General features: G+C 48.0%; 1 protein-coding gene across 1 annotated transcript in view; it reads right to left on the bottom strand.

The window, feature by feature from the left end:
- The window catches only part of LOC144168302 (uncharacterized), a 32,032-nt gene extending 14,451 nt beyond the window's left edge, over positions 1-17,581 (bottom strand). Inside the window, exons 1-2 of the mRNA XM_077697313.1 lie at positions 17,239-17,581; positions 3,696-3,705 (exon numbers count right to left, since the gene is read on the bottom strand). Coding sequence (XP_077553439.1) covers positions 3,696-3,705; positions 17,239-17,581 — 353 coding nt within the window. The remainder of the gene's footprint in view (positions 1-3,695; positions 3,706-17,238) is intronic.
- Between the last annotated feature and the right edge of the window lie 6,731 nt (positions 17,582-24,312).

Raw genomic sequence — 24,312 nt, 5'->3', positions numbered from 1 at the left:
TATTGAATGGTTGGCTGAACACAGTCGACCAAATAGTCCGAGTACCAGTTCAACCCTTGGGCAGACATAAAAACGCCTGCTGGTGTGTATGTAGGGGGGATATAGGTAACAGATTGAAGAAGCAGAGGGAGAGGGCATGAATCAAAACCTAACACACACACAATATTGACTAAGAAACAAAAAGATGTCAAAAGCACCGAAATTTTGAAGCAAGGCTAACACGGTGGGCAGTAAGCACAGCAACACTCTCAAAATCGTATTGATCCATGATCATATTGATCCAACACTTGATCGTATTGAACCATGACCCATGATGTATCTTTTTGTATCTTTTGCATCTGATGTATCTTTTTTTTGTTCTTGCTGATTTACAGCTGTGTGCAGTATTATATTCTTGCCCCTCCTGCTGAGGCCCTTAAATGGGCCTGCAGTATTCTGTGAATAAGTAAATAAATAAATAAATAAAAGAGATTGTACACAGAAATTACTTTCAAGAGATACGACAGAAAAAAAGAGGTGTGGGGACTCTACGGCGCCATTCACCAGAAATCTGTATGCAGTTGTCAACGGGTACAGCAATACTGCAAAAGAGAACGTGACTAAGAAACACATCCACCTTTCTGTCTAGCCATGCACACCACCGGACCGGGTTGACAAACGCTCTGTGCGAACAAAACTATGAAAATGACTATGACTAAGAGATGCAACAGGAAAAAAATAGAATGGGGGGGGGGGGGGGGGGTTGTACCGTGCCATTTACAAGCAGGCTTCGATCTGAGGACTTTGCGGCCGCAGCGCGACGCTCTGCCGACGAAGCCACGGACGCGACGCTGATATCATTGTTAGTAACGCGCCTTATATCTTTAAAGCATTCAAACTACGTCGTCAGCGGCGTGCGTTGGCGACTCAGCGGCGTTATAGCGGCTTGATAACTGCGTGGTGTACACGTGATACTACAAAACCGATGGAAGAGATGGAAGAGAAGGCGGCGAGGCGGTGGGCTGCGGGGGCCGAGCGCAAGCGCCGCAAGCGGGCCGACAACCGTGCATTCGCACTTTCACATTCTCCCCCTCGGGGAAATGCGGGGGAATTTTATTGGACTGCACCACCGAACGCTACCATTGCGCCGAACAATCTGCATACATGGATGCCCACCCTGCCTTACAGCTGCCTTACAGATTTTCTGGCTGATGAAGTGCGATTTCTTAAATAGCGCTTCCGCAGTAAGGTTCCGCGAAGCCCCCACAATAGTTGATCGCCATCAACTCCGCTGTTTTGAGAAAGCGCTCGCAAAAATGTGTGTGACTGGCTGCGACTGCGATTTCGCACTGCATGAATAGTGCTTGCTGTGCTTTGGTTTTAAGCTTTAGGCTAAATACTTCGGACGATATTGATTCCTTAAGAACTAAATTACCTTCCGTAACTCTGCTTCAGCACCCAAATGACCTTATATTTTCTACAAGTGTGCCGGTCACACACGCATGTGCAGTTTTCAGGTCCGGGGCAGCGACGTCGCCGGAGTGTCGTATACGATACAGCGCTCGTGCTGAGCGGTGTGGGCCTCATGGTCCTCACTAAGTTTATTACACTTTAGAAACTAACGAAACAGAGCCGCATTCATTACGGCACGAATGTTGTCGAGGCGAAGTTTTCGCTTCTCGATCGATTCCCGACGATCGACACGACAATACATTTCTTGCAGTTATTAATAAACTGACCTGTTTCTGTTCCGCATCATACAGAGGAAACGCCCGTATTTTGCAAAGCAGAAAAACATTCCGTTTGACGTGTAACGGAGAGAGCATCCGTATACTGAGGGACGGAGCGCACTTCCGTTAAATTACGGATGTTTTCTTTGTTCGGCATCAAACGGAACACGGCTCTGTTTTATTACGGCCATCTGGTCCGTAATTTGTCCGTAAAATTACGGATTGTTTTTACAGTGTATACTGACGCCACTTCATTGACATCCCTGAGGGCGCTGGATGGCTAAAGAAGTTTACGCTACTTCTGGCACAATCTTTGCAATGCGTTAGGGATACTTAACCGGGCCTCTTGAGCATTATTTGCTCCATGTGTTGGTTGCATTTGCTTGCTGAATTTTCGTAAGTTAATATTGTTTGATGTGTTGCGGCTGTAATAATTTGCTGCATTTTTTGTTGTTACGGTTGTGATTTTAACAACTCCGTTGGCTGGGCTCAAGGGAATTACTGGTAAATTATTTTAAAAAATACACAAGAGGCAAAATTTTGTACGTATATAGTTATAGCTGCTGCAGTTAGGACATTAATATTTTAAAATGTTTTTTCTACTACTTGACTAGTAAAGACGAATATACCACACCTGGACCACGTGTGTTTTGTATGCCTTTTCGGCCATACGTTTATCTCAGCACGCGAGTCTAAGTGCACCGTTACCTTAAACACCCACCTTTGAATTCTTTCACACTGTTTAATAATGTTAGAGTGTCGTCGGCCTCCACTGCGTTTACTCAGGCTCACTTCTGTCGTCGGCTAAGCCGTCCAAAATATCGCAAAAATACGCAAAGTGGATTTTACACCACTTTCTTCGAATCTGTATCTCTATACGCAACTCAGATTAGGTACCTTTTCGCCAGTCTCTGTGGTGTAGAGGCTATCAAGAGATTAACAGCGCGCCAAACCTAGACCGTTTCTGTATAGTTCTCACGAACGAGTCACCCGTGTAGAATGCGAGAACAAGAAACATAACTATTGCGTGCGGATTCACGCTCTTCTGACGAAGCGAAGTGCCGCAGACGGTGAAGTAAACTCTTGCGTTACAGCTCATGCGATGAAGGAAAGCTCTCGTGCTACGCTGTGTTTTGTTGCACGCGGTGGGCGTTTTATTGTGTGCGCACATTTGAATGCCCGGTCTGGCTCGCTACCACGGAGCTCGCTACTTTCGCTGCGAAGGCGAAGGTCACCGGCTCAATAGCCACGCGTGTTCAGAGAGGTAGAACCGGCTATTATGTTTCTATGCACACGGACTCAGCCATCTGTGTCATCAAAGGGTTTTAGTTACTTTGTTCATTCTTCGTTTGGTTCACGTTCTGAAACATGGAAAAGAGGGTAGCAGGATTTCCGGAAAACTAAAATGACGGGGACCTGTTGGAGTAGCAGCATAAACGCCGGGAGTTGGGAGCGTGGTTCAGGTTTTCGCCTCGTCGCGTTTTCACGCTTAGTGAGGCGTCCGAAGGAATCAACGCAAAAAACAAGACAGAAAAAAAAACGCGTACTCAAGAGCTAGCTAACAAATGTATATTTCATTAAAAAGGGCAGAATATACAGAAAAAGTTTATCGAAGTGCCCTCGTGCACGAGCACGAGGGCATAATAATGCATAATGTATCTCGGAACGCATGGAATGTTAACCATAACGAAAGAGGCTATCTGACCAGTATGTAATTTATTGTGAGGCCTGAAGCACAAGAAAACATGAGGCGGTGATAATGGAGCATAGCAAACGTGGCATTTCATGCAGCGTTGCTGGCTTCCACGTTAATCTCAAGCGCCCAAAAATAACATGAACAAAGAAGGCAAGGACCAAAGCGCTAACTTCCAGGTAACTTTTATTCCGCCAGGGTGAAATATATTATAGTTCTGACTCGCCCACGCCACTCAACTTCACAGAAGTCAAGACCTTGCTATACAGGCTGCAACTTGAAGTAGCACTGACCCGAAAGTATCTGCACAGAATCGGACGCGAGGAGAGCCCGGACTGCCTTTTGTGTAGTTGTTCAGAGACTATCCCCAACGGCATTGCTACGCTTGGACACTCGCCCTCTGTCCATACAAAAGGTTTCGGACACGTGTGCTAACACCGAAAAGCAAAGTCGTGCCGTCAAAACGCTACTTATATACCTTAGCAAATCCTGGCCGCATTATCGGCTCGAGATTGCGAAATTCTACAGACTGCGAAATAATTTGTCATATTTTTTTTTGCACATAGTAATTACGAGATATAAATTGGACTTTGACAGCCTGTTTCTGCGCCCCATTTTGTGTTAGACGTGTCTTAAGGGTACATCGTTCACTGGTTGAATTCGCTGTCATTTCTCATATCCTATGCATTCATTCCGTTTCCTCTTTGACCCCCGTATGGTCTTGCCCCAGTGGGATGTAGCGCGCCTAAAATCTGTCTCGCAGGATGACCTCTTCTCTTTTCAACAAATTTTTACACACACTCTCTCTCTCTCTCTCTCTCTCTCTCTCTCTCTCTCTCTCTCTCTCTCTCTCTCTCTCTCTCTCTCTCTCACCGCGCTGCTGCTTTCTTACAGCGTCCGCTGCTGAATTTATCCTACACCAGATAAGGCTTGCCTTCGTGTTCGTGCCCGCGCGGTTCGAAGGAGACTGGCGCTCGGGGAGCAGCCCGAGTTCAAGCTTGTATCACGTTCTCCGCGCTTGGTGCTGGTGACGTATGAACAGCGCGCTGCCCAGCAGGAGCGTCTTAGCTGTGCAAGCCGCGAATGAAGATGGTAGGGGTGTGCCATGTGGTTACGAGCCTTCCACGCCCCTTATTGAACAATGCAAGCCAGCATTCGTGGGCAGGCGGCTCGGCTGACGGCCGCCGGCTATCCGCTACAATTACAGGCTTCGGTAGCTGAAAATATTTTAAAACAGGTGAAAAATGAGCGACACAGACAAGATGCTCCAAAAGACATAGATATTACGAAAATCACTACTAACACATACACTCACACGCTTTCGCATAATCTGAAGACGATTGGAAAACGCGCTAAGGTCAACGTGCTATTCTCCGCTCCTAACAAGATATGCAAGCTTTGCAGCAAAGTTAATGAGGGCCACGTGAAATCTGATACGTGTAGCGCCAAACAACGCACGCCGTTCGTGGTTTTCTCGGATGGCGTGGTTTATTCAATACCGCTGAACAAGTGTAAGGAAAAGTATATCGGAGAAAAAGGAAAATGTGTTGATGACAGATTGCGCGAGCATGGCAATAACGTGGAAAAGGAAGATAACGGACATGTAGGCATACATCGTAAAGATTGTGGTTGCTATCCTGACCTCAGATATTGCTTCTTAATTTATAAAGGTAACAATGAAATGACACGGGAGATCGTTCAAGCGTACGAGATATATTCTAGCAAAGACGCGTGTGTCAGGTACCCTTCGGTGTTGTTAACAGACAAAGAAATTGCCTTTTTATCTGGTGACAGCACGTGAGCTGCAGTGACGGCTTGAAATGTTTGTTTCTTTCTACTTCTCTCTTTGTCTCATTTGTTACAATAGAATTCTGTATTTAAGTCATTTTGTGCAATAAACACCTGTTGTTATGCTGCGCCGTGTCTCATCTAAGCCCCGTCCTCGTCCCTTTGCGCTGTTCCAAGACTGCTATACCAACACGCCCATGCTTATACCTTAGTTATGTAAAGCTTCGCTTTAAGTAGATTTCCCCCTGTGTGTGGTATCCGCCAGAGCGAGAAAAATAAATTCTATATTAAGAATCAAAAGGAATGGGGGAACGGGGGTGGCGGGAACGTCTAAGAGCCGCCTCATCCCGTCCTTATCCCGGTGGCCCCATTATGATGAGGCAGCCCGGCTACTCTTCTCCTCCAACTTGCTTGCGGTAGTCAGCCACTCTGTAGCGGGGTGTCCTCTAAATGGTTTGACGTTTGGCCAATCGTATCACAGCACAGGATGTGGATTTGACCCTGCGTGACAGTTTGGGAAAGATGTGTCTGTCTTTATTGGTTATGTGGAGGTGGTCAGCTGCTTCTTGCGGGTTAGCACTCAATGTTCTGGGCGAGAGAAGAAGCGGTCCGAGTGCAATGGTTGGAGCTGCAGGTGATGAAATCTCGTGTCAGCTCATCTTCAGCGATAGGCCCAACATTAGGCCTAACGTTAGGTCGGCCCATACTCGCGTCTAGGCAGCGTAGACTAAGGACGCCTCCTTAAAGCTTCTATACAAGCCGACCTCTGCACTTCAGTCAACGTTTATTCTCCCTTTCCGCCGCCAGCAGACCGGCTAGCCCCTCTGCAAGGATTCCGCCCCTACGCGCAATGCTTTGCTTGGTGCATTGTTTTCAATTCCGAAGCGCAGCGCCAGCTTTAATCTCCTGAAGCATTGCAGCCAACGCTGATATTTCAGGCCGCCACACACTTTTTTGTGCCTCCGGACGCCGGTGCCGTTTATTCGCTCAATGAGTGGCGCACGTTTATTCTCGTAGAGTCGTTGCTTAAATCTGGCACGGAAATGCTTGCGCACTCATTTCAGCGTGTCGAGTATGGCTTCAAGTCTGCCTTAAGCTGCGCGTTCCATTAGTTCCGCCAGCCGCTGCACCAATGCCAGTGGTAATGGCATCCTTACGTTAAGTGACATCGCTTCGGGTTTGTGAAGTTCCTGTAATGCCGTGTCTTGTTCGTTAATTAGCACCACTAAGACCATGCCCTTGTAACTCATGCCTCCGGCCACCATCTTACTCCGTCCTCCTCACAAATACTCACACTCCCCTTCTTTACTCCTCTGTGTGCGCCCACGCTGAATTACATTACAATGAAAGAAGAAGTTGCGATGTGTAAGCCATGCTTCGATTGTTTTATGAGAGAGAAGACGTTTACGCAGATTTTAAATTCAGAAAAGTATGCTCGGAACTCCGCAGCGAATAGTTTCTGCGATTCCTACCGTATTTAAAAAAGAGCCAAAATAAACCAGTAAGTGGGCAAAAACACAGTGGAGCCCCTGGGTTTTACGACGGACTAGTCAGCCCCCCCCCCCCTTCCTCCAACTCTCTTGTCCCATCTTCCCCTCCGGCGATGACAAAGGTCAAGACGCGCAGTGTAATTATTATTAATAAATACATATTACAACAAGTCCCGGCAGAGTCCTCGTAGAAACAATGCATTGAAAACCTCAGTTATCTGACACGTTTTCATACCTGACCCGCGTTATCCGACGACCCATGCGAAGCGTGCGACTGACCGGCAAATGAAATGAAAGGGCCGCGGGCCTTGAGCCCGCTCAAGCGGTTCTCTCCCGCACAGCTTTGTTCATCTAATCTTTCGTTTCTCTTCTCTCTAGCTCTTCTGTCCAGTCGCTTTCCCCCTCTTCTCGCTGGCGTCTCCTCTTGTTGCGCGGTTGTCGCAGGGGCAGTGCGCAGACGTTCATTTGTCCTAATCAGCATTGATTCGCCAACCGGGTGACGCTGACAGGCTTAGGCTTCTCATGTGTTTGTCGTGATCGTGGGTGCCATGTGTGAAAGTTCACTCATTGGCGGGAATCCGGGCAGTGGACTGTGGTACCAGGATTTTTTTAATACAGCAGTGACTGCCACCTGCACTGGATTATTCTTTTCGCTTTACCCTTTTAGTGATTTGGATTTCCGAGCCCTCCAAAGAATATGTTTAGTTTACATTGAAGGTTCTTGCAAAATCGGTCGTCTGAAACTATTTATAGGCGTGACTGTTGTTGTTCCGATGCTACGACGCCTGCATTTTACAACGCTTTTTCACGGTCTTAGAAATTCGAATAATCGGGTTCTGCTGTAATCGCAATTTTGGGCGACGAGAAGTACTTAACAAAATTAGAAAGCAATGTAACGTCAACGGGATCACTGGTGCCGCGGCCGCGAGGGGCCCATCCCACTTTGTGCTCTTCCAAACTTTACTAATAAACAAAGGCTATAAATTACTTCAGTGCATACGGGTTGTGAAATAACTAGCAGTTTGGGAGTTGCCCCACACAACGCAGTCAGAATGGTTGTGCATCTTGAAGTCGGCAGGACAGCGTTGTCGGCTTCTTTACACGTTCATGACGAAGAAACAACTAGCGCAAGAAAGACGAGGACCAGGAAGGCTACAAGCACAGCACTGCACTCACAACGGAATTGTTTATTGGAAAAGTAAACATACATACACAAAACACCGCGCATGTCAAAACAGTTCAATTGAAAAAGGGTTGAGTACACACGCCTGCAACCCGTCCAGTCAAACCTTCTGCAAGATAACAAACTTCACTTTTGTGCAAGGTCACAGAAGGTTCGCTTACGCAAGTTTCACAATTTTTAGATATGTAAAAAGCTCCTGACACCTCTTTTGTATGCTGATTAGGGTGTTTGAGCAACACGGTTGTGTCAGACAAAGCCGCTGTACAGCCACACATGTCGCAATGAGAACCGAAGTTAGAAAGGGAAGAGTTTTGGGGGGACACATAATGATCCCGCAGTCTTTTATTGACGTAACGACTGCTTTGACCTATGTAACAAAAGCCTCAAGACAACGGGAGTAGTAGTAGTAGTAAGCTTTATTTGGTGAAAAGGGGTGAGGGAAAAAGGGGGAGAGTTCAAGGGTGGGATCCAAATTCCAGGACGCCAGAAGCTATTTGGCCATCCCTGGCCCTACTAAGCAGCGCAAGCTGCTGTGTAGGGTCCGGCCTGGACAGGGCTTCCTCCCAGGACTCTAATGAGGCTTGGTGGGTATTTTTGTCCCAAGTAATTGGGCAATTCCATACTGTATGGAATAGATCGGCCTTCTGGTGACACTGCTTGCAGTCCTCATTATACGTTTCTGGGAACATAAGTGATTGCGATACCAGCACACGCAACATACTCGTACTTGGGGTTGACTGTGCACTTATTAAAAACGGACTTTTTATTGGTATCTGTTTTTTGGCAACCAGTGGACAAATTTTTGATAATTTATTTGGAGCTTTAAACACCACGTTAACGCGATAACAGGAACCTAGATTTTTAAGCCCCTGGGCAATCGTGTGCGTGTGAGGAATGACTACAAATTCATTTTCCTTCTGCAAAGGATCACCACTCGAGTTGTGTTTAGGTGATCCTTTGCTTGGAACAGCTTGGAACACACGACCCGCGTGCTCGTGCCTAGCCAGTCTAGGCGTCGTCCCCGAACCTTGGCCCGGAACGCCAACGGGAACAGACACCCCAAGTGGCAGCAGCGGGACCTCCGGAACAGCTCCTGGTGGGGTTCTCGGTGCTCGGCGCAAGCATGCCCCAGGCACAATCCGGAACCACCTCCCGAGCGCGATCTTTTCACCCGTTCGCTGTCTCGCCACCAGCTCTGCCGGCACACTCCCCTCTCGTGCTTCACGCCCCGCGTTCCGGTTACCACCACCACCACCTGTGGTCTTCCTCTTTCTCCTTTTCCACCGCCGGTTCGTCGCCGTCGTCTGCTAGCCCGTTTTGTAGCGTAAGCTACACTGGCGGAGGTTGAGCAGTTTCGCGTGTGCCGTGAAGGGCCGTTCTGAAAGCGCGAGGGGAATTAGATTGGATTGGATTTGCTTGGATTAGCTTGGCTTGGCTTGTATTGGATTGGATTGAATTTGGATAGGATGGATTGAAGTGGATTGTGTTGGATTGTGTTGCGTCACAGCCGCGGTAGACGCACTGGCGCCGGCGCGTGCCCAGGTGTGCGCCTCAATTACGCAGTAGCCAAGTCTGACGCTACGCCGGAGCCGCTTGATAGCCTTTTCGCGTGGCGCGTGAATAGCCGTGCTGAGCATGCGCGAGGAGCAGTGACTCGACTGGACTGGACTGGACTGCACTTGGCTGGACTGAATTGGACTAGACTGGACTGGATTGGACTGGATTGCTGAACCTTAGCTCACGGTACGTATATCCTGGCATAGCAGAGCTAAGCCACTACTAATTTTTTTCCGGGGCATGGGGATGTCAGTCATCACGTATCTTTTAAAACGAATTCAGCTTCCTTTCCCTACGACGATGTCACAACGACGGTTTACTGTGTATGCAGCAGCGGATCCAAGGGGGCGGATAATTGCATTTATGCCCCAAAGGACGTTCGAAATTTGTACGAAGCCAGCAGTGCACGTATCCCTCCTCCTTGCCTGACACGCTCGCCTTTTAGTTAAGGATACGGGCACCGAGCATCCCCTTGGACAGATCCAATGATTATGGCATCACGGATATACCACGACATCTGCAACTGAATGGAAGGGAATAACCTCCGCCTCACCCTAGCCCCCACAGGCAGCAATAAGTATTGCATGCGAAGACAAGCGCAGTCTAACTGCATGCAACCCTCAGACACCGACGCAGCTGCCGTGTCCCACTGACCCAACCTGGCGGACTCTCGCTCCTTCGTTTGAAGAACAGCTACCTCAAGTGCGGTGCATCAAAATGCACTACAGCAGAGTATAGCAGTCAATGGAGGCGACCCGTAGTATTGTAGCGACTGGTTTTGGCCTGCCACTACGATAGCATGTTCGGTACCACGACGAAGTACACACTGGCTCTGAAGATTCTGGGGTTAACCATTTTTAATCTAATGACGACGACATTAGGTTACAGTTCAATACATTCTAATTAACAAAGATATACAACTTACATGAAAAGAGAAATACCTAAATGCACTCAGCTAAGCATAATGTTACTTGGAGGGAAGTATGGCGATGAAGACCGCACCCTCCACCAAACATGTTACGTGGTGGCAAGGCAAAGATGAGACAAATATTGAACGATGGTGCAGCGGTGCATTTACAAGATTTATCTATGTACAAGCGGCCATGAAACAGCTCGCGCCAGCCACACCCTGCTCGTCATCGTCGGTGATGGGTCATAGCGCAATTAGGCATTATCCACCTACGTGCTCCGTTACAATATTTAACTCACGAGGCCTAGTTCACTTAACCAACCCTCGTCTCTATCTTCTCTAGATAACCTTCGAAAAATCCCAAACACTTCACTTTTATTACCCATAAACCCCGCCTCCAAAGGCATGTCCCAACAGAAAGTGAGGAGGGCCTGCTAGCTAACGCACTCTAGGCCTCCGATTGTCCATAACCAGAAACCCCAAATGTTCGCACGCAAACAATCACGTGATCCACACCGCCACTCATCCACAACAAGGTATTCATCCAAATACAAGCGCACCACTAACACAACCCAACCAACTAAAAGCGGCTGAGAGTGCTGGCCGCCGTCCTTCGGGCGACATCTCTAAAGTGCTGTCCATACGACGCGCACCGCGATTAGCCAATTATTCCTCTCCTTGCCAACCGCGCTAACAAAAGGAGCTATCAGTCCTTCTTCACCCGTCTCCGCTGTCATGGCGCCATGTAATGGGAAACTCGCTGCGCACCTTGGTCTCTACATCCTCTCAAGTCGTGGGGGAACGCTTTCCTCTATTCGTAGTGGGCGACCCTTCGGATAACCTCACAGTGAGTGCACCAGAGCACTCCCGCGCCCCGCATGCACGGACGTGGTAATTACCCCTGACAATTAGACTCCGCTGTCACAGGCACCCTAGGCGCCGCTCGGACTCAAGCAACAAAGGTGGAGGTCTCCTCCGCGTCGCGCACAAATACGCGACATCTCGGTTATCCCAGAAAGCGATGAAAAGCGGAAAATGTTCCCACGGCTGCTCCTAGCGCTCCTCAAACACGTCAGCCCCGCCGGCATGACCCCAAGCAGGCTATACAACTATAACGCAGACTCTTGCGGTCTTCATTGATTAACTGAGTTGCACTCAGCACCCCTTGTCCCCGGCAAGACGTTTTCAATCGAATGAAATGTGCCCTGCTTGCAAAGCGGGGAAACAGCAAACTGACTACGACTTAGCGACAATAAATTTCCTAACCGTGGTTGGTTCTCAATAAAGCTCTCTCTCTCTCTTTCCCTCTGTCTCTACCTCCTTGCCCCGATTCCCGTCCCCTTCCCTCCACCAAGCGTCCCTCGAGATCCACGTTTGGGTAAACGCCACACATTTTTCTCGACAGAAAAGAAAAAAAAAATGTAAATTATGGGACAGCTCTTTCAGCACCCAGCCACAGGCGTTGTATTTCACATCACGTGGACGTTGCATATCACACACATTTATAAGCGCAAATCGTACATGTAGTCCTCGCAACTCCGGCGTCAATCACCGAGGGGCGAAAGTGTTGTTGAGAGTCGTGGCAGCAGACACCTCGTTTCTTCCCGGAGCGTTTAGCACATTGGACGACGCCCTTTCAAAAGCTGGAAAATGAGTAACAACAGTGAGATGAAGAGACAGCTGATAAATAATCGCGAGTTTTAAACAGTTGCTCATTTTACTCACTCGCAGCGGCGCTTGGAGCGGTCACAAGCCTTGGTATGCCTGCACGGGGCCAGTATTGCGTGGTAAACAAGCCCAGATATATGGTTAAAGCGCGTGGCATATAAGTGAAAAACAGACTTCGTTAGTAATACTTACGCACTAATTGGCTGCCTTGAAAAAGAAACGGAAAATTTGCGTCTTAGTATGACGTAACATGTGTCAAAATGCCGATGAGTACGCGAAATATATAACTGAGTCAAAATTGCATGTCTAAAAGGACGAAGATTGCTTACTGGCCTTTCTCCGGCCAACTTTGGTTCGCATCTGCCCAACTACCTCTACCTCCCCTCCACTTGTCGCTTCTTCTTCCCCGTCAGCATCACCATCATCATGAAAAGCGTACTCAGGTCCACTGCAGGACGAAGGCCTCTCCCATCGACCTCCAAACGCTCCTGTCCTGAGCTGCTCGAGTGTATTCTTTGCCCCGGATTTCCTTATTTTATCCCTTCATCGTGTTATTGGCCTTCCCCTTCTTCTATACTCGTCTCTCGGTATCCCCTCCCTTGCCTTCAAAGTCCACCGGTCGAGATTTTTCTCACTGCATGCCCAGACTCAGTCCATTTGTTTCTCTTTAAGTCAATTTATCTCTTTATTCGAATCATAATATCATCTACTTGAATTTCCTCCCTAATCCAGGAAGCTCGTTTCTTGTCCCTAAGTGCTGCTGCCTTCATAGCTTCGTTCCATGACCCGTTAAGCCTAAGTTGGTTTTCCCGTTGTTTAGTAATGCGCCAATTTTCAGCTCCGTAATATCATCACCGGCAGTATGCGTTGTTTGTATATCCTTCTTATGAGTGGTAGAGGCAACTTACCTTTCATGGTAAAACAAAGACCTTTTTTTGCGACAAACACGTCTTCATATGAATTACGTACCATGGCCGTGCCCTTAATTTCACATCCCCGATAGACCTGAATACACTTTTTCCCATTTTTCTTAACGACGAAACCAAATGCCCTTCAACAAGACTTCGACATTGTATATGCAAGACTAAGCTCGACTTCGTGCGTAAGCTGTTCCGTACAAAGTTTATTCTTGCTACTAAACATACCCACAACTGTCCGCAAATAAACTTCGCCTCTGGCGAGACGGCGACCGCTATCTCAAAAATCGAGGTCCGCATTCTCAGGTTCACGTTGCCAAACAACGGCAGTTCACGGAACAACCACTGCTCATCTCATCTAATAAGGATAGCAAACTATGAACAGCTCAACAATATCACAGAGTACCGTATTTGCACGATTCTAACGCACCCACGATTGCAACGCGCATGTGAGTTTACTGCAAAATTTTGAAAATATAATTTGCCGCCGATTCCACCGCACAGATTGTAAATCAAGACACCCCGCACCTGGCAGAAGGCACTTTATTTGATGCGCGCAACTGTGGCAGCAAACACCTCTTGCAGTTCATAAACTTGCTTATCCAGCTTCTGTGCGTCCTAAAGGGACCCTGCAGCAATTTCAACTTTTTTTATAACGCTTGCAGAAGGTAGTCAACCAACACATCCAGAACTTAGATGAGGGTGTCGCAAAGTACCTCAATTAAAAATTACCGCTGCATAGCTTAAAGGAGTAGTGACACGAAAATTTTATGTTCCACTTTTATTGCTTTCATCGATGCTTAATGCTCTGGCGAACCAGAAGCAGCTCTTTAAATACGTCAGCGAGTGATAATTAATTACATTGAACGCCCAGAAAATTGACTGTTTCAAATTCCCGCGCTTTAATCCCGAAAGCCACATATGACAGAATCCCGGCATGACCTCACAGCTTTGTGCGGACGTCAAAACAGTGCGGAGGCCAGGCCGGTGTGGGCGTTGTTTCGACCGCGCCGCTGCCGGCGCTGCAGTGTTTTAGAAGTCTTCTCCTCCTAGTACACTGTACCGGAGCTGAACGGTTGAGCTGCCCTAAGGTTCTAGGCCTACCATTGCGGCGGAAATTCGATGACCGCTTTGAAAAAAAGTCCTGATAGTAACTTCTACTGCGATTCCGGGCTATATTATCGACTCCCTTCTCATGTGTGGAACTTTATTTTTGACAACAGTGCCTTTCGGGGCAGCGGTTATGCCTGTAGCTTTGGCTACGTGCGCCCGTTTGTGAATGCGCCGGCGCCCGCTCGCCGCTCGCGGGGCCACGCGCGTGAATCGACGTCACGAGTTTTTGACGAGCGCTGTCCGCCTCACTTAGGATGATATCACGCTGATGTCCATTTGCTGAGTGCGGCTCCGCGTGCTGTTCAGTCGGCGCGATAAATGAGATCGAATTAAAGTTTGCTCTTCGTGTCTCAGGCCGCTCATATTTCAGCCAGGGTATTCTGTTGAGTAAAGAAAGCGAACTGTGCAATAATATTGATGCCGAAAATTGGTGTGAGTACTTCTTTAAACACTAGCTGAAAAAATATATCTCTCTTTCCCGGTCTTGGCGTTCGTCGACCGCTGGAATTACGTCATTACAGCGGTGTAGCGGCTATTGCCCGGTCTTGCTTCCTTTGCAGCGACGAATGCATACAACAGCCACTATAAACAGAAAGCCACAAAAACAAAGCACATACGGAAGACGATCTGCTGCGACGAGCAAATCACGCAGTGCCGCTTCCACCTGCCGATAACTATAGCTTTCGAAGTGCTTCTATGACGCGAAGGAAAGAGTGAAAGGTTTTACCAAAAGTTTTGCGGAGTCCCTTTAAAACTGAAGGGCGAACATTGAAAGCTTTTGCTGTTACTAGCGCCTTCACCTTCGTAATTTCAGACGTGTGACCGTCAATTCATTCGTTGCTTCCTTATGAATTCGGCCAGGGAGACATCGGGTTCTCGAAAATGTCCGTTCTCGGGGCCGGTGAATCCTTTGGTGGAAGCTTTGACTGAAACTATCGCTGTGATTTGTTTAAACCAATCGCGATGTTATGTCTCCAGGATGGTCAGTGCGCGATGCCGCTTAATTCTCCCGCTCTGGGCGAGTAGAATTACCTTGCGCTTGAAGCAACTGCTCCAGCCGTAATGGTCTAAACGAGGTGCCACTTCCAACATGACCAATATGTGCAACTATGGGCTAAGTTGCGCTCATTGATATATATATATATATATATAAACTTTATTTTGAAACCTGCGTCCAAAGGACTGCTCGGCTTCTTGGTTGTGTTACAGAGACAATAGCCCTGGCTATAGTCCTGGCCGTCTAGAAATCTTTTCTTTTCACGTGACGTTGGCGGATTGTTTTGAATTGCACTGAGTTGGATTTTTGGGAGGAGGCACTGTGTATTGCGATTCTGCCAGCCGCTTTATAGCCGATTTCTCGTTTGAGTGAGAATGTAACAAGCACACAAATTGGAAGTGTACGTCTAGCGGAAACATGTGCGCGTTACAGTCGTGCAAATAGGCTAACTGGCTTAAAGGCAGTAAAACCGTTAAGGCCTTCTCTCCTCTCGTTTCAGTTATTACCTATCCTACCATCACATCGTAAAGCGCTCATGCGAAAAGCCACGAAAGTTGTCTGAGGCGTTACTGCTGGTCTCAGCACTGACGCACTTGTGAAGTCAGGCACGTATATTACGTCATATGAGCCCACCACTGGGCATCAGAGGAACAAGCTTCAACGCATTCGTCGTACTCTCCAGCAGGTCGAATCCTTGACACCCTTGGCTACAGGACATCGACACCCTCAGATTCTCTACCAGCCATCACTTTCACCTGAAGGAGACCCCTACAACGCACCTACGTACAGTGCACCCTTTCCCAGAAACATGGATTCCGTCTCTGACCCCGAGCTGCGACACCAACGTGTTTCCTTCTTTCAAAAACATGTAGACAAGACATGCCCAACCAAGCATGTATCGTCATGACAGCGTGGATGAATATTGCGGTAGCTTCGTTGTAACTACGCATCTGGGTACCATTAAGACCGTGGCAATTGAAATCGATGGGCGCACTACGGTAGCCGACATGGAGCTCCTCACCATCACTCGTGCCATTCAGTGCCATCGCAACTCCGTTCCTCCTCAGATTTTAAGAAGCTTGTCAACAGCGCATCCGCAACATCATTCGGTTAGACATAGCGCATCTACTCAATACTTCCATCCATGCACATTATGAAGTAATTTGGATTCATAGACATGTTGGAATGTTCGTCAGTAACCAAGTTGATGCACTGGCCCGTGTGGCTCGTCTCATGTGAGCCAGTCCTCCCTCGTACGGAGCGTCCTCACACCCAAAAGAGCTACGCCTCAACTGGCAGTATACCTTTCTCCTCTTCGTACGGCGTATTGTGGGAGCAGCCAGTACTGTTCCTTTAAGCACAGAAAAACTCACTCGAAGCTCGAGCACGCATCCACCTTTTCTACTAAAGTGTCTCCAATCCTGCTCCTATTTGTTTACGTAGCGGCACATATCTCGATATACAACATAGTATACGTGAATGTACAACTCCCAACTCAACTGCACACCCTGCTTGGACCGGCATGACGGACTCAGGCTGCTTGTTTTGACGAACACGTGATACTGGCCGCTCACAATCATAGTTCGCTTAAAAAGAGCGACCATCGTTAGGGATTATAGACTACGTTGCCTAAGGATGCGCAAAAATTGGTTACTTACCTCACCTTCTGATCATATAAAACCTCCCTATTCTATCAAAAACGGCCTTGTATTACAGGACACTGTAAGCCGGCAAGACCTCAGTTCTATTGCAAATTGTGCACAGCCTAACTCCCCCCCTTTAAAACCCGACCCCTTAAATGTCCTTCGGTTTTTCTTGTAAAAACAAGGTTCTACCACCCTTAGTTGCCAGATAAAGCCGAGTTAGCTTCCCCTTATGAAGTTGCGAAAGCGGAGCGTGCAACGGAAAGACACATTGATACTGGCAGCAGTGTCCCCTACTGGCACGAGAGTTCAAGCTCAGCTACCCTCAGGGCAGTTGGACCGTGGGTGCTATGGAATAAAGCCGGTTAGGTATACCACCGTGCGGTTCTGTCGAATTAGCTGGAACGCGCTGAGCAACTAATAAAGTGTACGAAGCGCCCTCGCAAGCGGTATCTCATACTTGTCATTCCCAATTACGAAATCTACATGATGTCGCACCAGAAAAGATTGCTCCCACAGTTCCACTGCTATGGTGCAGTGTGGCGCGAAAGTGTGCCGACGAGCGTGTACCTTGCACGTAGACGACGCCCATGGCGAGGGACAGGGTCAGGGCCACCACGAAGAGGATGCAGAAGGCGCAAAAGCAGGCGTCTGGGAGCGACACGAAGGTCGGCACAGGGCTTGTAACGCCAATCCTCTCGCGGTCGGCGTTATCACTCGCCGGCTCAGTTGACGTCGGAACTGGGCGAGCGTTGGTGGCCCGCAGAGGGCTCCTCACGCCAATCCTCTCACGGTCGGCGCCACCGCTCGTGGGCTCAGCTGACGCCGGTACTGGGCGAGTGTTGGTGGCCAGCGGTTCCAGTGACCGCTGTGGCGGGGATGGTTCCTCGACCACTGATTGGCTGCTGGCCATGGTTGGACTCCTGGCACTGGCAATATTCTCTCTACCCCGGCCCGCAACACAAAAAAGCAGGGATTAGTGCTATAGGAGGAACCTCCCGGGCGTGATTTCAGTTGCAAAGCTTGATTTCTCCGTGATCTGGATGTTGGGAACGTGCTTTGTGTTTCTGCGTGATTAAATGCGTCTGTGGGAGACGCGAGCTGGTCATATCTTCTATCCAGAGGACCTTTAAACCGGTTTGTGTTGCAGTTATGTTCTATGTGATAAGAATTGCGTGGTTTTTCTCAAGGGTCACAGCATTATTCCCGTACTGACGGAGTGTCTTTATCACTGAGGAAACAAAGATGAATCGTCGGACATGAGACCATGTCCTATAGACTTTTTTACACTGAGAATTACAGCCGATGTCTATAAAACGTGACGCCCGTAGTTTTGTGTCGGAAAGAGGAGGCGGGAATTAAATCATATTTCCGCGTTAATTCTCTTCCTATAGACACATTCCCTCTATCTTGGGCAAGCCACCACTTGCTCAAGTAGCACTATGGCGTAAAAGATATTCCTCATAATTGGCGAATTTCCATTTCTCAAGCGTCGATCCCGGATATGGGGCAAAGATTGGTGTAGGATGATATAATCCGTTATTTACAATGTATACAACAAAAATGAAGTCGCTGTTGATAGTGCTTGATGCGGCAGATAGTTCTATATATTCGATGTCTATATAAAAAGGTTTCACTCTACATTCATTGGAATTTCTTGATGAGTGCGATATTGCGGTGGAAAGCGCCATCGCGGCTTCCAAGATGGCGACCATGTCAAACAAGTTTGTCGCTGATATTACAGAGATTATCAAGCCTTCAAGTTCACTCTACTTTGGTCGTCTAAAAGTCGCACACTTCAAGTGATACCCTTACCTAAAAGTAATACCGGTAAGTGATAAAAACTTTTCCTCTGCTGCAAGGCCCATTTCATCATTTTCACTTTTTTATGGGAGGACGCAATACTGCAACAGCGCGATCGAAGTAAGTGAAATATGGTAGAAGCAAGAGCAAACAGTGTCGGAATAATAAAACACTGTACAACGCTAATTTGATTCCTCCGCGATGTTTATGAGTCACTGCATTGCTTACGAATGTAAAAGGTGCCCAAAAAGCCTCCTCTCTGATTAGCAATGCTAGGCCGTCCGTAAACTGAAAGATGCAGAGACAATAGCCGATACTTAAAGTTTGTTTTAAGCACTCCAAGATCGCGCAACCCGTTTCTGTGGAGCTGACCCTAAAATTTTAACGCGTGTATGCATTCACAAACATATAGAGATTACTATAAACGTCGAAGGTCAGTTGGCAAGTCGTAACAATACGAAACAAATCTTCGTTAGGATGGCCACCGCCTTTTTGTCTAATAAATAGCTTGGCTGAGCATTCACTTAGTGTGGCACGACAAATTCAAGATATAATTGGCGGGCGCGATAAACCTATTTGTTTTACTGCCGCCACTGGAACCTACTCACCCTCAGCGGTCGTGATGGAGGACTGCCTTTCCGCCTGTTGACTACTTTAACCGACAATTATACTTTCTGTGAACAGCGTTGAGGTGAAAATTTCAGGTGCCTCATAGTGCGAAAAACAATTTTGTATTTTTTCGCTGCCAATGGCCACCACTGTAAAAAGTAATGAACACCTTTGAAATAGTATGGTGATAGACCCTTGTCTCCAAAGTAACAGCCGAAGGCGAAACCTCCGCACTACATCTGTGAACGTTGCTGCAGCGGCGGTAGAAAACCTACAGCCTGTCGCGTGCCAGTTGAACGCAACCGTACGTGAGCATAACAGGTGCACGTCAGCACGGAGAATTATGATGCCGGGATGGCTGCGGCGTAAAGTGCGGTCAGGCTGCCTGTTGAAGTAATTCGTCCGCGTAGACTGCAACTCCCACTGGATACCGGAGGCCAGCGGAAATGCAGTCTGGCAGGGGAGGCAGCACCAAGTTGAACAGGAACTGGCTCAGAACGCTCCCCTGGGGCACCCCAGAGAGGATGACTCGTGCGATACTGGTCGCCCGGCCGACCTTTACCCGAAGGTTACGGCCAGCCAGAAACGCCTGTACATAGCTTCTGAGGTGCCCCACGACGCCCATGCCGTCCAAGAATTCCAGGATGGTGGTGTGAGGGCCATCGAACGCCGAGCTGATGTCAAGGACGACGAGGTAGGGCACCTCCTTGTCGTATTTCATAAGTATTTCATAAGTATTTCATAAGTATCGCAACGCTTTCGCCTTCAAAGCTCGTAACCAGACTTGCCGTCCGAAGAATTTTATTGGACGGTAATATATACGTATTGCGGAGAATGACATCTTAATTTACTGTGCGTCAGCACGTTTGCAATGTCCCGGCCTTGCACACAAGAATTCCTTTGCCGAGGTGTGAAACAAGAATAAGGCGTAAACCGCAAAATATGCAACGACAGCAGCAGCCTCGTGCGTCGGCACGGATCAGCCGTAATTCCGTTGTGTGTGCCGACCAATTCGTTCAACACAAGGATCAGCCTTATATTTCATTTATCTATGCTACACACACGACGTCGTGTCATCCTACATGAATAGCTGTACGCACGACCCGACGCATTCACCAGCAGCGGTTACGAAAGGGCCAGCCTCCTTTATCGTGTCAGAGCACCGCCTCCGACGTCTCTACGAATGTTTTAGGTTTCATTCCCTATTTATCCGACATTGTCTTTTTTTCACCGCCTACTTTTTTTTTCAATGTAATCACTGAATTTATTATACCTCACGCGTTATTTTTCTTGACGGGAGTGGTACATAAGTTTCACGCTACTATGGACACGGGACCCTTAAAACACTGCTCTTCACTTCGGGAACTCACTCTTCCAAGGCCGAAACATAATTTATTCCACTTATACGAGTGTTTCGAGAGAATAGGGAGGGGTGGTACCTTTTAGGTCGCTGTCGACGCAGCGCGCATAAAAACCCTGCTCGAAATTCGGAAACACGAAAACGCGGTTATCACCTTTCAGTAACGACTGCACGACGTCCTGCGTATAGCCGCAGCCTAGCTAAACTGCCATGAAACTGAACTGACCAGCGAACAAAAGCATCAAAGGCCTGCCGGGAAAATAATTATTGAGCACTGCATTGCTGCAAATTCGCCCAAAACGCTGCAGTGCCCCGGTGCACCTCGAACGTATCAGAAACGAGTGCCTATGCTTCCGGGCTATTCCTCAAAACATGATGCACTTACCGGACAAGGCTTTGGGGTGCTCACTTCGCCGATGTCTTCTTCTTCTTCGTCTTCACGTGCTCCTGAAAACCACGTGCGGGATGCTCCGATTTTGTGGGCTACAGACCGCAATTCATTAAAGCTACCTTAGCTAACTACATAGTGGCATAAGGCTCCCAGCCTCCTAATAGAAACGTGTTATCCCATAAAGCTATAATTCCGCTGGTTTCAAAATGTCTTATGAAGCGAAATTCATATACGCATAATTTACGTAGCTACATCTGCAACACAGATTGGATAACGATGATGATGTTGATCAGAAGGTTATATAAAAGTCTTTATTCATTAACGTTAGTTACTGATTATACCAACAATAGCTGGAAAGTAAAATTAAAGGCAGTTAATGCTTAACGGTCAAATTCAGGTTGCAACTGTGGATACTGCGCGTCGGCAAAGGTTCCAAATGAACGTTGAGCGAAGGACGTCGGAGAATTCATTTGCAACCCTTCGCTGCTGCGGTCAGGTAAATAACGTGCTCTGACGAGCTCCGACCTCAATGACCAGCGCCTGCTGGTGTTGAGGGCTGTTGAGGCGGGGAAAGCTCAAGGGGTCTTGGACTGAGGACTCCTCCCCATTGCTTTTCGCAATAAACACGTTTACTCTCTCTCTCTCTCTCTCTCTCTCTCTCTCTCTCTCTCTCAGCCTCTGGGCAGATTTTTAATAACTTGCTCGGGTCACGCTACCTGCCGAAACGTCCAAAAAGGTTTTGGCGGTTGCAAACCCGCGAATTGCTTCTACCGTGACGCTGAATTAGAGATTCGTCATGGAGTATGGGGGAGAAACCCGACAAAGCGTCCCACGTCGGACCGAAGGAGGTATAGAAAGGACATTGCGAGAAGTGATAAAAAGGCGGAGGGGACACCTTTGCTGGTTTTATTTTTGGTTGTGTTTGTTTGGCAGACCGTTTTGGCGACGCTTACGAAAGCTTTCGTTGATGGCAAGGAACAGGTGTGGTGTCTCGCGCTGCGTTATTATTCGTGCGCGCAGCGATGATAGTGACACAATATTTCCCTGATTTCGGAGAACACTATATCTGTTCTCAGTACTCAGGGGAATATTGTCTGTCCATTGTCTACAGACGGGCACTGCATACAGACGGCTTTGGATGTTTTCTTCATCCGAGGAACTATATCTTTTTCTTAAGAAAACAAAATGTTAAGCGATGGTGTGTTTACCAAATAAAAATAAAAATAAATACCAAGTTAAAAGAAGGTCCGAAGAATGAACGAATAAATATGCTTTATTATAAAGGAGCTCTTTGGGCGGGAAGGAGGTGAGCAGGGAGGCGAGGAGAGAAATACCACTAAAGTTCATTGTGGGATCGCAGGTTCTTTCGTGGGCGTCTTCGTTCTTGTGTGCCGCATAAAAAACATGGTCAGGCCCGTTCTATACTGCTTTGTAGAGACCACTCTCTAGTGCGTATCGGCCTATTGCTCCGAGTAAGGATGCGTTACTCCGGAGTAGCTGTAAGTGTGCGTGAGCGTCAGATGGCAGTGGCCACTTATCAAGCAGGGCGGCTCTGCCCTTGTCGAATGTCGTACAGTGCTAGATTAAATGATACAGGTTAGGCGTTGTAGCCTGCCCTCAAAAGGTACACGTGGGTGCCCATGTGAGGGAAGTGGCGCCGTTATACCATTTTCAGGTTACGTCTGGGGTATTTGCCGCGTTTGCGTAGGACGTGTTAATAAAAATTTCTTCTGGCCGTCTGAGGGGGATTCCAGCAGGTAGGAAGCCCTGAGGGGTAATCTCTTGGAGTCGCTTACGCCCTCCTTCATGCAAGCGTTGCCGGTGCAAATACCATGTCACTGGGGTAGGCGCAGGCGGAGGGTTGGAAATCAGGGGAGGAGGGGTTAGAAGGCACTCCCTTGCAGCGTCGTGGGCTTGCTGATTTCCATCTGCTCCAAACATGTGACCAGGTTTCCACGCAAGTCGAACAATCGTGCCTTGTTGCTGGAGGGTCTGTATTAGTGCTATGATGTGATTGGCAGTTGCATTGTGAGTGTAGGCCTTGTTGAGCTCGTGTAGCGCTTTATGAGAGTCCGTAGTTAGTCTCAACTTGGTAACGTTAGTTGGTGCAGAGTGTTGCAGCTGTTGAAGCTCCCCGAGTATTCCAAGGAGTTCAGCTTCTTTGGCGATGCCGTAGGTGTGCGCGATTTGCCGGTGGCCATTCAGGACAGGGTGTTCAGAGCATACCCAGGCAAAGGACGCTTGCGCGCCGTCAAGTGAGGCATCTGTGAAGATGTCCCATTCGTCAGGACTTGTATCTTGCTTAAGTTGGCGTATATATCTTCCCCTTACAGCCGTGTTTCGTCTTGCGATTGGTTTCCGGCGCACGATACCGGCTGTTCGGCGATCGCAGGGTGGGATTGAAGATGAGCTCGTATCTCCGCACTATTTGGTAGCGCGATGGACCTGCTTATACCAGCATGTGCTCAGCCAGCCACATTTCATCTTGCTCGTGTGCTCGTGCGTGACACGTGCTGGGAATTTCCAATTCGTTCGCAGTGTGATCGTATAGATGCTCCTACGCCAAGCAAATGTGCCGCTCTTCGGTGTCCTGAATATCTGTGTTTACGGTGACTGTGTTACGATTAATTCAACATGAAGTCCGGAGGATACAGTTACCTGCGATACAACGAGAGGAATTTCATCGTATGAAAAACTCCAGGGTGGGTGATCTCACGACCTAAAGAAGCTGCATGATGGAAGAAATGCAGGACCTTTTTGTCGTCAAAAATACGTTTCCAAAATATTCCAGCGTCACATGGACATTGACAACGTATCCAGAACTGAAGATTTGGCCACAGCGATGTGGCGAAGATTATTATTTTTTCACGAACTGAGAGAACTTACAAGGAAACAAGGAACTAACTGAGCGGACTTGGAAAATGTTTTTCATTATTGCATTGCATGCGACCGTCTTCATTGCTTGTAGTTTTCCGTATATAGTATAGTTTATAGTATATAGTTTCCCTTTGCGTAACGAATTGTATGAATAAACCGTTTGGTTTTACTTTCTTTGAATGCCTGTGTTTCAGCCTTTGTGAATGAAATTTGACTACGTGTTTCAATCCCCCACGTTGTCCTCCCCCCTTTATTGCTTAAGTGTTCACGGAACATTTATTGCAGAATACAGCTAGGCGCAGAACCCAATAAGTACCACAGGAGAAGTTCTGGAGATCCATAAGAGTGCATGCCGGCATGGCATGTACTTTTCGACATTTCGACGCTTTGTAAGTTTCGACGCACGGGCTTTGGAGCAGTCAGTCATCGTCACGGCCGGGGCCCACGTTCCCCCGAACCAGCAGCCTAGGCGTACTGTCGGTAACTTGTGGCCGCTGCGGCAAAAGGCGGAATCCATCACAGCCTGGTCCAGCATGACGAAAAACGCGCTTCAATTTTGGAAAACTGGGCCACCTAGGATATGCTTGCCGCAAACCACTCAAGG

Source organism: Haemaphysalis longicornis, unplaced genomic scaffold (assembly GCF_048455015.1).
Source record: "Haemaphysalis longicornis isolate Haplotype H1 unplaced genomic scaffold, Haemaphysalis longicornis Haplotype H1 scaffold_2, whole genome shotgun sequence".
Taxonomy (NCBI): Eukaryota; Metazoa; Arthropoda; class Arachnida; order Ixodida; family Ixodidae; genus Haemaphysalis; species Haemaphysalis longicornis.
Note: the sequence above shows the minus strand (reverse complement) of the source record. Positions and strands in the feature narration are given on the sequence as shown.